Below are 16,901 nucleotides of genomic sequence, written 5' to 3' on the forward strand. Positions count from 1 at the left end.
CACACCTCTCATTTGTTCTGCAAGCAGATTCTCTCACACTGAAAACCATAGGAAAACTCTGCATCAGTCTGAGCAGAGGCAGATTGTTCGTTTGCCTAATGGAAAATTAAATACTACAGCATCACTCAGGAATACCTTCCGGGAGCCTGCTTATTACCAGATGGACATACCTGTCAAACAGCTTGTGTCTATAGCTCCTTTCTGCATTTGCATGTTTATGCACAAATGGTTAAGGGCATCTAACATTAGCATGCCTGCTCTCACTACAGCCACGCAGTAATTTTTTTTTCCGTTTTTCTGAAAGGCAAGGGAAGGCCTGCTGGCAAAGGAACAAGTCTTTCTAGAATCTCAGTACCTCATGTCCCAGTGACCTCTTTGCTAATGCTGGCAACAGTGCTGTGCACCAGCGGGCCAGACCCAGACATGCAGGGTAGCCTGTACTAGCTGGGTTAGAGCCAGGTGGATGGCTCGGGAGGCAGTACAAGAATACAACAGCAAGAAATGCAGTGTTTGGAGAGAAAAAAGAGTAGACAGGATAAAGGAGGAATCCCAGTGGTTTTGACAGTGGTCATTCTTCCAGTCTGTTCCTTACAACCTCCGTTTTATTAACCCAGGCAGATGCTTGGGAGCATGCACAAACAGAACAGGCTTCACTGCTCTGGGAGACTTTCCCTCTTGTAGCTGATCCATTGAGTGACAGGGGGCTCCAGGTAGCTGCCGAACAGCAAAGTCAGACTCACTGCTGCCTCCAGAGCTCCAGATCTGCTTAAAAACCTCACCCTTTTTGTACCAAGGTAACTTTTTGAAATGCAGAGAGCAAATCTGAAATGCAGCCAGTTATGCTAGCATCCTAGTGGGAGTGTTTGGGGGTAACATCTGACTCACAGATGTGACAGGCAAAAAATGTTCATTGCACTCTTCTAGTAGGCATGGGCTGGTTATATGTAGATTTGAGGACTTGGGGAACCAACCTTTTGTGTTCATGTTTTTCCATGGCACAAATACTGGATAGAGGGAGAAATAATTTCATATTAATAAATAACTTCAACTCTAAAATGTTAATGTCTCTTGGTCTTCAAGCCTCGAAAAGCAAAGACTTTTGGCAAAACTTAATTTGGCAAAGATTTCGGTAAAAGTGACTTTGATTTCAGTGGAATTACACCAGGGAGCATTAATGGCTGTTTTCTAGGGCACAGAAGACCATATTACCTGGAATAGTTCACATACAGAAGTGTTTCACAAGAGCAGGCACATTTTACTGGAGGAGGCTCTCTTAGGTCAACCTTTGTTTCTTCTCAGGATTATCATGTTCCTTGAACTCAGGATACAGAGGAGTGCTCCACTTCAGCAAGCACTGCTTTCAAGGAGAGAGAGTACCGACTGCCCCTTAAACATTTGCAAATACAAAAACCACACAGAGCTTGTTTAAGGGACTACCTCAAAAGGTAGCAGCACAGCAAAGACTGGGGGTTTTCTCTTGTCATAAAAAGTGATGACAAGTCTGGCAGATGTGTCTGGGCCTCAGGTTAAGACACACTGTATGTGGGACTGCAAATGTATTATTCTTATGAACAAAGTTTACCTAAGTTGTTTCAAAATCGGCAAGACTGATGGTTAGAATTAAACAACTTTCACAAAGCAGGGAGTGAAGAGGTGGCAGGGACTAGGCATAATGATTTATGAAAAGGATGCTAAAAAGTTTACTTGCACAATAAAATGTGCTCTGATACCTAAACTTTTGATCCAACATTAAAGCAAAATGCAGCACTAACAGTAAAGGTTGTCTTTGCATATACAGCATTAATTCTTCTGTGTGCATTTGAGAAGCTATGCATTATTTCCTTGCTAGCACTAAATGTAACCAACTTAAAGCCCTCGGGCTTCTCTGTCCTGAAGCATGCAACTGGAATAAATAGCATATAAGATTTGCAGTGCACCACTTTTATGGCCATCACTGTGTCTGCTGCATTCAGACATTTGGCACAACTTCCTTCTGTCCTATCCAGCAGTTGTTCACTTATTTATATCCTCACTATGGTCTGTTCACATAACTGTGACCTGTTTTTTTGGGTCTTTGCATGGTGTGGAAGTCAGTTGGTTTTCCTGTGCTTGAACAAACCAAACAAAGTAAAGCTGCAAGTTATTTCTACATCTCAGTTCTCAATTCTGTGCAGACAAACCAAATCACCTGAGAGCAGTGGCAGCCTAGAGGATCTCAAGTCCAGTGCCCTTTCCACTTCAGTAACACAAAGCCTTTTTAATGAAATGATCAAATTTCTGCTGAAGGATTTAGCCCTGAAGAAATTGTTCTCTTGTAGTAAATTACGGAATACTTATAGCAGGCAGTACATATCATAGCTGTTGCTCTGTCAGTGAAGGGGTTCCTTCTGAAAGTACAGCATATTCACTGTATTCATGATATTCACAATATTGACTTGTTCCAGTATGGCTATGAGCAGTACAAATACCTGTATTTTTACAGCAGTGTGTGTGGCCACTCTCTGAGCTCTTTATCACTTGGGCAATATCCAATCATACAGCACAACTGTGATGCATAAAGAAGTTTTAAAATGCAGAGGAAAGTTAAAGCTCATAGCAGACAATGAAGGAGAAGCAATGCTGAAATACAAGTTTGTGTCTGTTTTAATCACAGGCTGTTAGGCACATGTACAATATTGTTGACCAGGAGTAACTCATACAGGTGTGTATTTTTGGGTTCCCTCCTCACGCAAACCTTCTTTTAGCACATTTGAGAAATGCCTTCTATTCTTCCTGGGATAAGATTTTGCAACATTTTTTTTAAGAAGCATAACACAAACTTCATAGCTATGGAGGACAGATGGTAGCACACTGTCTTTTGTTTCCAGTCTGCATCTGGCTCTGGTTTGCATCTGTCTGGGTTGCTTTGGTGTGGGCCGCCTCATTCGACTGTCTCATATCCAGGAGCTGTGCTTGAGCACCCAGCACAACTCTGCCACCATCTCATTACCCACCCTTGATTTCATCATATGTACCAAGGCCTTCCCTACCTATTTGTGATGAAAATGCCTCCTTGGGAAATGTTTGCACAAAGCAGGTGAGACGTCCTTTCATCCCTGCCCACTGTTTCACTCCTACACCAGTTAGCTGGCCAGGGAGAAAATGCTTCCTGCACAGCAAGATGTGGGACCAACATCCCCTGGTGTATGCCTGCCTGTTAGCCTTTTGTATCTGCAGTGAGGCCATAAATACACACAACCTCAGCAGCTTGGCAAATAGATTCTCTGCAGTTTAAGAAATGCATTTACAAATGTTTCCATTTCTCAGTCTTCTTGTCTGAATTCCTCAGTATAGTATTTAACAAATGCCTTAATTTTCATCTTAAAAAGGAGAGCCAGAAACATCAAAGCTTCCAGTTTTCCTGTTTCAGATAAAATATGCTGACATTTCACCCAAGAGGGAGGATTCTAGTAGATCATAGCATTCTTGTCTCTAAATATGTCTTTTAAAAAACCCATTGCTGCTTTCCAGTTTCAAATTCGTGCTATTAATAGGTTAAAAAAAAGGTTTTAGGGAGACAGAAACCATGTGATTTTGTAGCTTAAGTGTTTCATATAAACAAAGACCAAAACAAAGGTTGTACAAAATACCTTACTTTTAGTGTACAGCAGTTGTACTAAAAGGACTGGCTTCTCCCTGTGTGAGCATGAGCATGGAGGCTGCAAAAGCACACTGAAAAAAGCCTTCATTTTATCTGTCCTCCTGGAGTAGGAGAGGAGTTAATGTTTTCAGTGCCAGTGCTGTCCAAGCAGTGCTTTTTCAGAGGATTTATTTATTTATTTTTTGCTGGAGCCATATCTAAACCAGGTTTAGAGCAGAGAAGGTTGTTCTTGTCTTTAGAGTTTTGTCTTTAGAAACTCAGGGGATTTTTTCCAACTGACTGTCCTTCAGGATTTCGGATTCAAGACCACAGCTGAGTAACAGACACGCAGCAACATAGTTCCTCACGCAGCTGGTCCACATTTGAAAGAAAAGGCAGCAGTTTGCTAAAGAGCAGTCAGCCTTCACTAGGCTTTGCACTGGATCTAGCCCAGCAGGTACCCACGTATTGAGAATTTAAAAGCCAAAGCACAGGTTGTTAAATGTTTAGCCCCTCAAGACCTGTAAATCTATCTTTGTCTCACTTTGTTTCTTCGTACATGTGATGACTTGAGAGTCCTCTGCTGAGGGAACATTTCTATAGGATGGTGAGTCTGAATGAGGTGGAGAAAATTCTGGCTGATAATCAGCTCAGCTGAACACAAAAATTTCACTACCAGCATGTGAAATCTGGCAGGAAGCACTAATAGATGGTAGTGCCAGGACAAGGAGTAGCAAACTGTGGAAACTGTGGCTGGAGTAGCAAACTGTGGAAACTGTGGCTGGAGATAGCCGCTCGTACTGTTTTGACAGCTAATAACTTGGAGGCTGTGAGCAAAGCTGAGTTCAGCGAGATAAATTATGTTACCAGCATCAGCAGGTCCAACTACTGAATGTGACTGCATGGGACAAGAGCATGAGACCTTTCCTGTTATGCAGAAGTCCTAATTCACACAGAAACTGTTTTAAATCCACCTGGACATCCTCTTATGCACAGCACAGTTAAAGCCAGTGAAAGCTTGAGTAATTTATAAAGTTTAATGTGTGTGTGCATTTTGTCTTGCTTTATGCTGTCTGCTGCCTTCCTAAAATCTAATTGCCTGACATCAAATAGGTCATGGAGTGACAAAAATAGTTTGTGCATAGATACTATGTCTATATATATACACACTCTCAAAAACTAGCAAGAAAGCCTTGCCTGTCATGTCAAAAATGTTTCTATTTTGAGCAAGGTTTGAAGCTTGCTGTTGGTGGTAAAAGTTTTCCCTTTATACATGGTTTGCACAAGTCAGGTTCTATTCCAGCAACAAGCATGGCATTGAAAAGACATGTACAGCATGTTTGGGCTGCCTCTGAAATCCGATTTCCCTGAACTGATGATTTCCTGTTTAACTCCTCTTTGCAGAAGAGGAGCTGGTTCCCTGAACTAGCATTGCCAATCACTTGGCAAATTCAAAACCAAGAGTCCTCTTTATTGATCAATGCAAGGGAAAGTTTGGTTGGTCCCCTGGCTGACTTTTTTTTCCACCAGCTCAATTTCCTTCTTGCCAAGGGTCAAAGTCCTGTTTAGCTTTGGACTCCTGGTCTTCCTCATCCTATCTGCCTCTTCATCCTCATCCTATTCCTCCATTGGATTTGGGCCAGACAAGGAGCATAGGCATGTATGCTGTGTAAAGCATGGCTTTCAGCTAGTCCACCTGCACTGGTGAACTACCCTGGATTAAGCTGCAGCTGTGTGAAACAGGAACCAGGAGAGGTTGTAGCCTCATTTTCAGTGTAGAAAGCAGAACAAAACTCCCAAGTCTATTGTGAAGGATATTGGTGCTTTTTGCTACAGGGTTGCCGTGTCCTGGCAACCCTTCCACAATTTCTGGAAGATTTTTGTTCATTTGTTCTAATTTGTGTATGCCCAAGGGATGATGTTTCTGCTCATGTTTATGTATACATGTGTGTCTGTCTGTCTGCCTGTAAATGTATGGAAACACATCTGTTGTATAAATAAAAAACAACATCTTTGATTGATTTAGTAGGAGACCAATTTTATACTCCATGAAAAACATTACATTTAGCGCACACTGATCTTTTGTTTTTAAAAAGTTATGACTTTAGTCCTTCCAGCACATGCCTTATTACTCACAGGAAACCCACACATTGGTTCAAAAATTTCAGTTCTTGCAAGACTTGCTAATTTGCTAATTTTAAACTGTTGGTTTTATTAGAAACTAAAAATAACTTCATATGAAGGCATTGATGATAAATACCTGTATACTGAAAAACTGACACTCCTGAATGTGAAAGACCTGACATCTGGATAAACAGCTGATGGTTTGGCTGTTATCAGCTGTCTGAAGCAGTAAGCAGAACTTCAGTGGGAACAATCTAATATTCGGAAGCAAAACCAGCTCCTTCTCAATCTTCAGATAGTTTTTGTTCAGTCTATACCTAAGATATGGGATTTTTTTACATTACAGTCAAAAGCTCTCCGGGAAAAATGGCTGCTACAGGGAATTCCTGCTGGCTCTGCAGAAGAGGAAGAAGCCAGAAGGAAGCAGTCAGAAGAGGATGAGCTGAAGGTGAAAAAGCTGGAAGAAAACATACACAGGTAGGGACAGCTTCCTTTAGCTTTGCCTAAGAACAGTCACTCCCATGAAGGCTGGAGACTTTCCTTGCCCAGGTGCCCATCTCCAGTAGCAGCTGATGGCAGCTGCCCAGGCAGGGCTGTAAAAGGCAGTCACACATACAGCCAAATATGCCCAGCATTTATCTCCTAGGTGTCCACATTGTTCAAGATAGAGCCATTGTGTTGTCTTTGTGTTTAATGGGATTTTATGGATTTCTTTCATGAGGTAGCTAAAAAGAGGGCCAAGTTCCCCCTTCAGTTGCGTGCGTATGACTTGAACAACACTAAAGAGATTCTCCATTCCTTTACACCTCCTACAGCCAAAATGAGTTCAAAGAGGGAGAACATCCTTTTGCACTCACTTCACTGTTGCAAATGACTTTTTGAAATGCAACAGCAAATACCACCAGCAGATCAAATACCTATTGCTTTCAGAATTTGGGTGTTAGAGTGATTTCCTTTTATCAGTTTACCATTGCAGTCTGAGTTGACATTTGTCCTCTTTTTTGTGCTTTTCCTTGTTTTCTTACCAACAAAGGGCTCTAAAGCTCATGAGGAAAGTGCTTTTAATTCTCACAGGGCAAAATCCAGAGCTGCCTCTATCATTTAGGTTATGTAAATTTAGATTTTTTTCATCTGGCAAAAGCTGGTAAAACTTGGCAATGCAACTTTTACAAATACATCAGCTGAAGCTGCAGCAGAGGACAGGGACCAGTAGTCCAAGGGTTGAGATATTAACTTAGCATCTGGTGAACTCAATTTGCCTTATGGCAGGTTTCTTGTGAAATTTCTTGGAGAAGTCAATGAGAATGTTTCCTTGGGGATATAGACAAGCAGATCTACCCTAGGCCTGGACAATACTAAATGACTACTATGTGGAAGATATAGATCAGCATGAATGTAAAAGTTACCTCATGCTGCTGGTTTTTGTCCTGTGATTCACATTAATTGAACTGATCTGAGAGTGTGTATTGTTCTTTTGTGTTTGTGGTAATATAAGGCAAGAGAACTTTTTTTAGATTTCATATGATACCTGATGTTTTACCTAAATTGATACTGTATATGGAAAGAATATATGGACTGTGCTTCAGAAATATGTACTGTAATACACATTTAATCTAGTGCTGAATGCTGCAAGATGCTAAGAGCACTGACCCTGTCCAGCAAAACACATCACAGAAGTGGCTGATTTCTGCTATATGAGTACCACCACTGAAGGCAGTGAAACCTCTTTGTTTAATTAGTTCAAAGTGTAGCATGGAGGACTGTGTAAAACCTTTGCTGCTGTGGTTTGCTTTTTTGCTTCCTTAACTGCAGGCATGAAATCAAATATTGAATATTTGAAAATAAGGGAGCTCTTTTCTTCTGTGACCACTTATCTGTCAAATGACAGGTTAGCTGCTTTCTTCTGAGTTGAGATGACATTTGTGCGACAGCATCACTAACATGCTTAACTTCCCTGTTGTCTTTCTCCAGGAATTCCAAAGACAGTAAAAAAGTATTTTAATTTAAGTGAGAAGATATTACATCTGAACTGTTGAGATTAGACAGCAGAGGTTGAGTTCATTAGTCTAATTACAATTTACATCTGTGACAACATGGCATATCTGGAGCCCATCAAAATAGGCTAAGAAGGTAAAGGGCTGCTGAAAGGGGGAGAGATGTCAAGCATATTATCCTGAGTGAAGTAGAATGGACTCGTCCTGAAAGTTTTTGTTGCTCTCTGTGCACTGCATTTTCCCTCAACATTCCCAGGAGAGAATCAAGGGAGAGGGTTCCAGAGGGATTGTTCATCTGTTCATGTTTGCAGGGGATCGATGGCCCTTTGGAAGTCCACTATGCACTATCCAGGGGAATCCTGTGAAAAAGCCCAAACTCTCTCAACAAGGGTGACAGAGGACAGACTAAGCTGGTTCACGAGGAAGATAGAAAATCACTTTAAAACCAGCCCTAAGGCTGATTCCACAGCCTTGATTCCCCAAGCTCCTGAGCCTCCTTGGGACTGTAAAACCACTGTGCCATGGATCTTGCATATTCATTAGTGTCACACTGCATCATATATGCAAGCACTTAGCAGCTGCAGTATCAATATGTCTGTGAAAAAGTCTTGGGACACACATACTGGAAAATATATATAAAAATACATAATATATTATTAAAAATTTATCATTTGCATTTCCTCTCAGATCAGGGTGAAGCATGTCCAGCACCTGCTAGCAGCCAGTACTCATGACCTTGTTGTAAGAAAGGGGAATGGGAAACCATCTCTTTCCTCTTGCAGCAGAGCATCCCATCATCATGACAGAGACCATTATTTCTTCTGCACACCCTGAAGCACTCAAAAAGGTTCCTTTCTCATACCCCTGCTTTTACTGCATGAACAGCTGTGGTACAAGAGAAGTACCCATTGTTATTTTCAGGCCAGCTGTAACCAGTAGGTCTGACAAGCTCAGTGAACTGTGGCACTTAGACCAAAAAACGGAGAGTGTTTGAGGCCAGACTGGCCAGAGGATGTACTCATGCAGCTGGTGGGCTCATGAGGATGTGTGCTGTTCAGAAAAAACCAGTACCGTTTGGAGAAACAGTAAGGCTAGCACTGGGTTTGTAGATGATCTTTAAGGCCTTTCGCATCACACAAATTCTTCGGTTGAGTATTGCTGACTGTAGTCCAGTATTAAGTGACCTTCGTACTAAAATCATACATTTTGCAAGATGTAAACATGCTTCTAATGTTTATTCTTAAGCTAGTGTAACCAGCTCTCCTTTGTGTGGGAAGTGTTTAATTTCAACTGAGGAAGTAAAAATGCTTAAGAGTACAGACTGATTCTTATTTATGAGACTTCTGTGTTACTTTATCATGATACAGGAAATCATATACTTCAGTTTGTAGCTTGCAAGGATATGTACATCTGACTCAACTTAGATATGAGTAAGTGTAATGATTTAATGAGCTTCCTCGTCTGCAAAAACATCTTAAAGAAGAACGGCTACATTACTCAGCATTTTTGTACACTTCATGTCAAGCAATGGAAAAAAATACCAGAATCAGAAAAAGAGGAATAAAGCAGAACAACTAATGCAATGCAAATAATTTAATGCTATTATAATGCTGTTACTTAACATCAGGAGGGTATAGAAGTACACAATGTACATGTAAGTTAAAAAACAGAGAGTGCAAGATGAGGACAAGATGCAGGCATATGAATGGTATAACTGTGGATTACAGGCAGAATAGTGATTTGACAGTTGGGATTAGTTTAATATGTTTAGAACCCTTGTAAACAAGAATGCAAAGTGAAAATCAAGGAGTCAAAAGAGCTGAATAATTTTGGTCTTGCATTTCCAGCACTCCTGCTTGCCTGACTTCAATCTTCAGAATAAGACAAGATGCCCCACATAAAAATCGTTTGTCCCTTGCATTTCTTTTAAAAAATTGGTTGGTCCAATGGACTTTACAAGAAGGCTGAACCCCTTATTCAACATTCTCTGGGTCTCTAGTGGACTGGATGTCTGTCAGTTGTTAAATGTTTGAAACCCGGCTGGTTTCAAAGACTAGTGGCAGCATTGTATCAATGTCAGAGTGAAGCCAGACATGGATATCTCTTGACACAAACTGCTTTTAGACATAAACTTTATTTAAGTTTTTTTTGTGTTCCTATAAAGATCCTGGGTCAGTGGTAGAGGAAAGCAGGCATTTCTGAATTTCTTTCCTATTGTTACAAAGTACAAAAGTGATCTCCTGTGTTTTTTGCAGCTACCTTAGATTTGGAGTAAATTATAGTAAAGGAATGAAAAATTAATCAAAAGCAATTCCATTTCTTTAAACTTATTCTCCAAATCACAGACCTGAAACATATTATTTGGAATAGCATTGACAGAGATTCCCAGTCAGCTTCACAGATGTATTTGTGATAGTGTGTTGTGGGTGAAACAAATGCTGCAATGTGTTGCATGCCTCCCATGGTTTGTTTTTTTTACCATGTGATGGTCTGAGTGTTTTGCAATAGTGAATGGAAAGTTGGCATTTGACATCTGGATATTGTACAGGTAGTATTCATAGAACAGAGCAGCCCATCCAAAGCCTGCTATTCCTTCACAGTATTTCAAATGCTCCCAAAATTATTCTGTTGTTTTAGATTAAATTATAGTTCATAGCTGGTGGCCTGTGTTTACTACAAAAGATGAAGAGATTTTTTTTTTCTCTGAAGCTTTTGGGTAGCATGGAAACAAGAAATACTCTATATCTCCCTACTTGATAGTGAACACCTGCATGAAGTACCAGGACAGGACTTGTGGTTCCTGGAGTAAAGAAAACCAGTGAAATAAATGTTCAGCAAAGTGGCATATTCCTCCAGTAATCAAGAGTGCATTTCTTCACCTTGGATGAGGAGGTGCTCAACAAGTCCAAGGAGCGACGAATTATTATTTTAGCTATTTTGGACATGTGGACCAGGCAGACAGCTTAAACCAGTGGATTCTGGATCCCCAAAATGTACGCACATGAGCACATGTGGCACTTTGGCACTGTGACAGCTCTTGTGCATAAAGTACTGCAGGACAAAGGCAAAGGAGTAAGTGGATCCCTTGTTCTTTACTCAGGACTACTCATCTGTCAGCACATTCAAGGTCCTAATGTTTGCAAAAGTCCTTTGCTGTTGTGAAGTGCTTCACTTTTCTGCATGCTGGTGATAAGCCACTGCTGTGTTGTCTCTAGGAGAAAACTTTTCCATGGTGGTCCATGATGGAGGGAGAGCTGCAGTGTTAATGATGGGAGTGTCTGTGCTTTGGCCCGTAGGACATGAGCTCTTTCCTGGGACAAGCACATCCTTAATGGTTGTTGCTGTCTTGATGATGTGAGCAGGTAATAAGTGCAAGCAAAAATCCCTCCCTCCCAGCACCTCCCATCTCAGAGTGCTGAACTGAAAGATGCCTAATGAAAGAAGTGCAGGAGAAGCACAGCTTACAAGAAAAACACTTAACCTGAGAGACCAAAGTAGATACTGACTGTAAGCTTACATGATACAAAATAGATGCTGAATGTAAGCTGAATATAGGCTTACCACCTCTCCAAAGCAAAAGGTGCCTTGGTTGGACACTCTGTTGTTTTACTGTGCTTGATCTCTGTCTGCTCACTAGTATTTGATATAAGTCCAAATCTAAGTGGAAGCAAAATGTGGTAGAATTTCTTGAAATTTGGCAGAAATGTCATCTTCTCCCATTACTGCAATTGAATTTTACAGGTAAATGCTTAGATTTAAGTTTTGTCAGAGAGGCTGGGCTGGGTCATTAAAAGAAAACCCTCCCCAAGCTGTTTTGATATACAGAAAATAAAATCTCCTTAACACATCTTTGTAATATACTATGAATGCCTCACAGATCTGTAATGCTAGATGGGTCTACACTAAAATCTCTTCTTATTGAAGAGTCCAGCAAGTACAGACTCATGATTCAGGTGAGGTTATTGCAGCTGCTGCCTCTTTAGCATTTTCTCTCCTTCAGCATCTGTTTCATTTCTTTCTGATGCCGATGTTTGTTTCCTGCATCTTCTTTCCATGACAAAAACCTAGTATGTTTCAGGCTGGGAACTCTGAATATAATTCAGTCTGTCTTGCACTGTCACTTATAGTCTTTGCATGACAGAGAGAGAGAGAGACAGAGAGAGAGAGAGAGGGAGAGAGAGAGAGAGAGAAAACTTAAGAGAGATGCAACTGCACTCCTTCAAGATAAGGATCATCTGATGTCAAAACCAGCTGCTCAGACCTCCCCTGTAGCAGAAAGTGTAAGCTGGGATCAAGATGCCATAAACGTCTCCTTTGCCAGGTCTCAGCCATTTCCCTTCAGTCTTAATCTCCAGAGAGATACAAGCAGTTCCTGAAGTTATGCTAGTGCAGAGAACAATATGTCTTGTTCTGTGACTTCACATTGATGGCAGATGGAGAACATCATCAGGTGCATTGTTTATTCAGCATTTTTGGCTTTTACCTAGAATGCCAGATGCAACTGTAGGAAAGCTTTCAGTGTACCTCCATATGCCTCCCATCTGACCAGTTCTGTTGGGTGGGCTCTGTGAGAGTGAACTTGCAGGAATATCTCCTCCTGGCCATGCAGTGTCTTCAAATTCTGCACACTTTGTGAGGGAATATCAAGCTTTCTGCACAGGAGTAGCTGTTCATCCCCAAGCCTTCTTTCTGTCTAGTTCTCCACTAAGACTGATCAACACCAATTCTCATATGCTGCAGGTCTGCAGATTCCAATTTCAGCAATCCCTCAGAACTGTGGTTTCCAAAAGAGCACAACCTTCACCTCCCATTGCACTTTATGGAGTTTATTTTCATATGTGATACATTTCTTAGGAAAACAGAGGCCAAAACAAAACCAGGCAAAAAGCCTAAAACCCAGGAAATTACAGGTTTTCAAAGGAACCTGCTCTGCAGTGTGATTACAGAATTTCTCAGAACTTGCATGATGATGTAAGAAAAGCAATGAGCTAGGGGTTGCTGAGTGGCAATGGATTTGAAGTTTTTTCATATGGTATAATATATTCAGATGTAACACTTAAAAAAAGAAACAACAAGGAGACACTAAAAATAATAATACAGCTTACTACTTCAGCTCTGAAACTCAACTCATACTTAAAATAGCAGAATTATATGCCAGTGCCTTAACAGTTGCTTAAATGCTGGTGTTCTGGGTTTAATACTAGCAATCTCTGAATCTTCCACAGCTCCCAGGCATTTCTAGCGTGTAATAACTTAATGATTTCTTACAGAATGGATAACTTAATGCATCTTACAGGATGGACAAAAGGATAGACTCTTCATTGGAGCACAGACTCCCTCCACCTCAACTATGTCTGCTCTCAAGTATATGTATCATATATGGACCTTGACATACACCCATTTGTTTAATTTGACAACCAGATATAAGAGAAATCCCAAAACTCTGCCTGTACATAGCAAAGGATTTTCCATCTCTAGTGCTTCTGATGCTTCACCCATGTCAGTGTGCTATAGATTAGAGACATGCTCCTTGAGAACAGAAACAGGTTGTCAAGGTGTCCTGGCTTCAGCTAGGGTACAGTTTCATCTCCAGCTGGGCTTAAAACCACCACACAAGGATACATCTTTTAGGCAAGATAACACTTGTAAAGTGCCAACAGTTTCCATATGAGTTAACACTAGCTCACATGCTTCACCCTCTTGGGAAAGAGGCAATACCTCTAGGTCAGGTTCACCAAGAAAAAATGCAGTTTCAATAACTGCAGCCTTTCAATAAAATAGACATTTTGTGCAAGGCTGGGTTTCTGTTGCCATACTAAATGAGACGTAGTGAAATATTACAAAATGAAAAACTCCTGAGCCTCCTTTGGTTTAACACTTCAAAGTTAAAAAGTACACATCTCTTAGTGTGATGGTGTTAGCCAGGTAGGGAAATCTCTTCCTTATACCTGCATTATCGTATGTATTGAATCACCACAGATGCAAAGATCCTCACACCTCTTTTTAGAAGAACTAGTAGAACTGACAGGGCTTCCTGAAGCAGTAAACTGTATTATAGCATGAGGAGCGGGAAAGTGTTAAACTTCTTTATATCCAAATTAAGTATTAATCATGATCCAAATGGGATAATTGTCTAGAGTAAAACAAAACTGACTAGAGTCCATTCCTTTCCTTATTATGCTTACTTTTGTTGGTGTTGGCTGGTTAGTTTGCTTTGCTTGTATGCCAGCCCTAACAGGGTAGTACAGGTGGAACAGCTCCTTACATAAAGTTGATTCATATAGCACTTGGTAGAAAAAAATGAAATTCTGGAAATTCTATAACAGGAAGATAAGTCTGTGTGAAGGTAACCTTCATGTACACAAACTTGACAGGCATGACAAACCAGGAGCGTATTTAGAAAGATAAGGCAGAGAGCTAGCCAAAAGCATGAATTTGTTTTATTGCTTTACAGGATCATTAGTCTCTCTTCAAATTAAATCAGAGGACTTCTGTATTCCCTGCCAAACCACTCTTTATGTGCTGGACATAAACAGGCCATAACATGCAGTGTACACGTGTGTGTGTGTGTGTGTGTGTGTGTGTGTATAAAATTCTGAGGTCAGGACATGCAGTGTACATGCACACATGAACGCATGCTCACACACGTGGTCACATAGCCAGGGAAGACACAGCTGGAGTTCTGGCCCTCAATATTCCCTTCTCCCAAAAGGCCACGTTCATCCTGTTGAGCCCCAGGAGCTTAAATAAGTGAATCATCATCTCAGTTGGGCCCCCCGTGCAGTCAGTGAGGGAACAGCATTTCCTCTCTGGCCTGTGTAAGCCCCTCGCTCTCCTCACTTCTGGCACCTCAGTCAAGTGCCTCAAGGGCAATGTGTGGAAGTTAAGCCTTGATGTTTCTTGCTGCACAGGCACCCTCTACTGGGCCTCTGGGCACTACCATGAAGCAAATATCCACCAATAACGATTACTTATGTGTCATAGACCATCTGTTTATGACCCCAGGCTCTCTGCCCTGTCACTCTTGCTGATCTCCAGCACTGGCACAGACTTCTACAGAGCTGGGCTAGCGCTGAGCAGGTGCAGGTGGGGAAAGGTGCAGTGTCTGGAGCCACTCAGTGGGCATTAGCAGTCTGAGCCTCGATTTTAAAAAATCCACAGTCTGAAAAGCATGTCATCTTCCCTGCAGGGTATTTTAACTCTTGCAGTATGTGACTCCTAAGGCAAAAAGTAATGCAAATCTCCATCAATGGTCCACTGAAGCCAAAGAGAGACTGGATGTGCAGTAAGGAATCCTGATTGATGAGAAAAGGACACATGTAATGAATTTCATTGCGAATTTGCAGTCAAAGAAAAAAGTCCCAAGGAGGTATGTTCAGGAACAGACAGTAATCTGCTTGCACGTATATCATGGTCTCACTTTAACAATGCCAACAAGCTGTAACGGAGATGCCCAGTGCATTCAGAAAAACCTGTAGACATCCAAGAATACAACGCATGACTGATGTGGTCAAAGTAACAGTGAGGGACATTCAGAGCCCTTGGACCAGCATGTTAGAAAGGTAAAACATGCTCATTGCCATGTACAAGTGTAGGCTGAAATGGTATATGGCTCTGTAGTGTAAGATACTAAGGAATCAGGCCCAGCACCAGATTGCTATGAGAACTCAGAGTAGAGAACTGACTTGGTATGACATGCACAGCAAAACCTGTGGCGGAGATAGGGATTAGTAAGTGGAGGCAGTGAGAGACTTTATACAACAAATGCACATGGATTAAAACCATTTCAAAGTAAGACTTGCATGGCATCTGCTGTGACCTGTTGTGGCCACAGGGGAAAAAGGATTTAAGAAAGATGTCAGGAGTCCTTCAAGCAGCAGTGGAGGGGAAGAGAGGGAGGAAAGAAGGAAAACTCAAAAATTTTGCAGAATCAACAACATAAAAAAATAGTTCAGATAAAGTCAGATAAAGCAGAGCTTTACCAGGGATTTCCATGTAATCAATACCCAGAGCTACAGTTAGGACTCCTGAACAAAGCATGTTGTGTGTTGCAAAGTTTGGTCAGTAAGGTCAAGCAGCTGGAGTTTTGGATTATGACTTTAGAACATCATTAATGTCTTAGAAAGAATACTTGGAGTGAAAGGTAAATTCCAGTCCACCAGACATTGGAGTCAGACTTGGACAATGTCCATGCTTCTTTTTAGAACTCCTTCAGCCAGTACAGACTACCTGATATGCAAGGAGTCATAGCTATGAGACAGTGGAAGAGAGGTATATACTGAAGTTGGTTCACCTGCGTACTACCCATGTAAAAGAATTTGTAAACAAGGGTCTGACATGCTCTAGGTGCCAGTAACATAGGTCTTCTGGGGCTTGAATGGGGATCTGTTCTTTCTTCTCCGTAGCTGTCAGTCTACCTCTGGACAAATTCACCTAAATAGAGTACCAGAGTCCTAAGAAGGCAAGTAAATTCAAAAACAAAATACCTGCCAAGGAAAATACTGTCTGACACAGATGAAGCTGATTCTGAATAACTGGATCACTGGTGAAACTTCAAAAAGCTGTAAAAATATTTTGTAGATTGTAAATGGTCTGGACGACCTGACAGAGCAATACCATGTTCGTGCTGTCCCATTCCCAGGAAAATGCATTTAGTCCTCCACGTGAAAGTCTGTTTAATTATGCCAGCTCTATACTAGAGCATTTCTACTAATGCAGCTACAGAAGCAAAGCTTCCCTTTGTGGACTGATGTTTTTACCCGCAAAAAGTATGCACACTTAAATGGAGTGAGTTCTATGGGCAGAGGATACTGTAGCCATGTACTTACCCCTCTACTAGAATACATACAGAAATACAGTGTTTTTATTAATAACCTACCCTGTAGGCAAAACCAGCTATCAGTGGGAAAGTTTGCAGTCAGTGCTAGTGGAGAGAATCACAGGGACTAAGTCTGCATCCTGCATTTGTCTAGATTATGTAGGTGGTGCAGAGTGTGTCTCTGGGAATTGCCTCAAGGAAAGAAGTCTGCCATGGGAGGATGAAGGACAGAATTACCCCTGATTAAACTCTTACCTCTACCAGAGACTTCTTGCATTATTTGAAGCAAAGAATTTCAGCAGTTCTTCCACATCTTGTACTCCAGTGTTCATTTTTGCAAATATCT

At 41.2% G+C, this 16,901-nt stretch overlaps 1 protein-coding gene across 6 annotated transcripts in view; it reads left to right on the top strand.

Annotated features, from left to right (window-relative positions):
• Window positions 1-16,901, top strand: part of PALM2AKAP2 (PALM2 and AKAP2 fusion) — a 268,242-nt gene that overhangs the window by 60,206 nt on the left and 191,135 nt on the right. For 5 of the 6 annotated variants that reach the window (XM_063423821.1, XM_063423823.1, XM_063423822.1 and 2 more), the window contains exon 3: window positions 6,090-6,220. In XM_063423821.1, coding sequence (XP_063279891.1) covers window positions 6,090-6,220 — 131 coding nt within the window. Of the gene's footprint in view, window positions 1-6,089; window positions 6,221-16,901 lie in introns of those variants that run through there. The other variant, XM_063423824.1, reaches the window with a different exon arrangement.

The sequence above is a fragment of the Prinia subflava genome, chromosome Z, assembly GCF_021018805.1.
Source record: "Prinia subflava isolate CZ2003 ecotype Zambia chromosome Z, Cam_Psub_1.2, whole genome shotgun sequence".
In the NCBI taxonomy this organism is placed as follows: domain Eukaryota; kingdom Metazoa; phylum Chordata; class Aves; order Passeriformes; family Cisticolidae; genus Prinia; species Prinia subflava.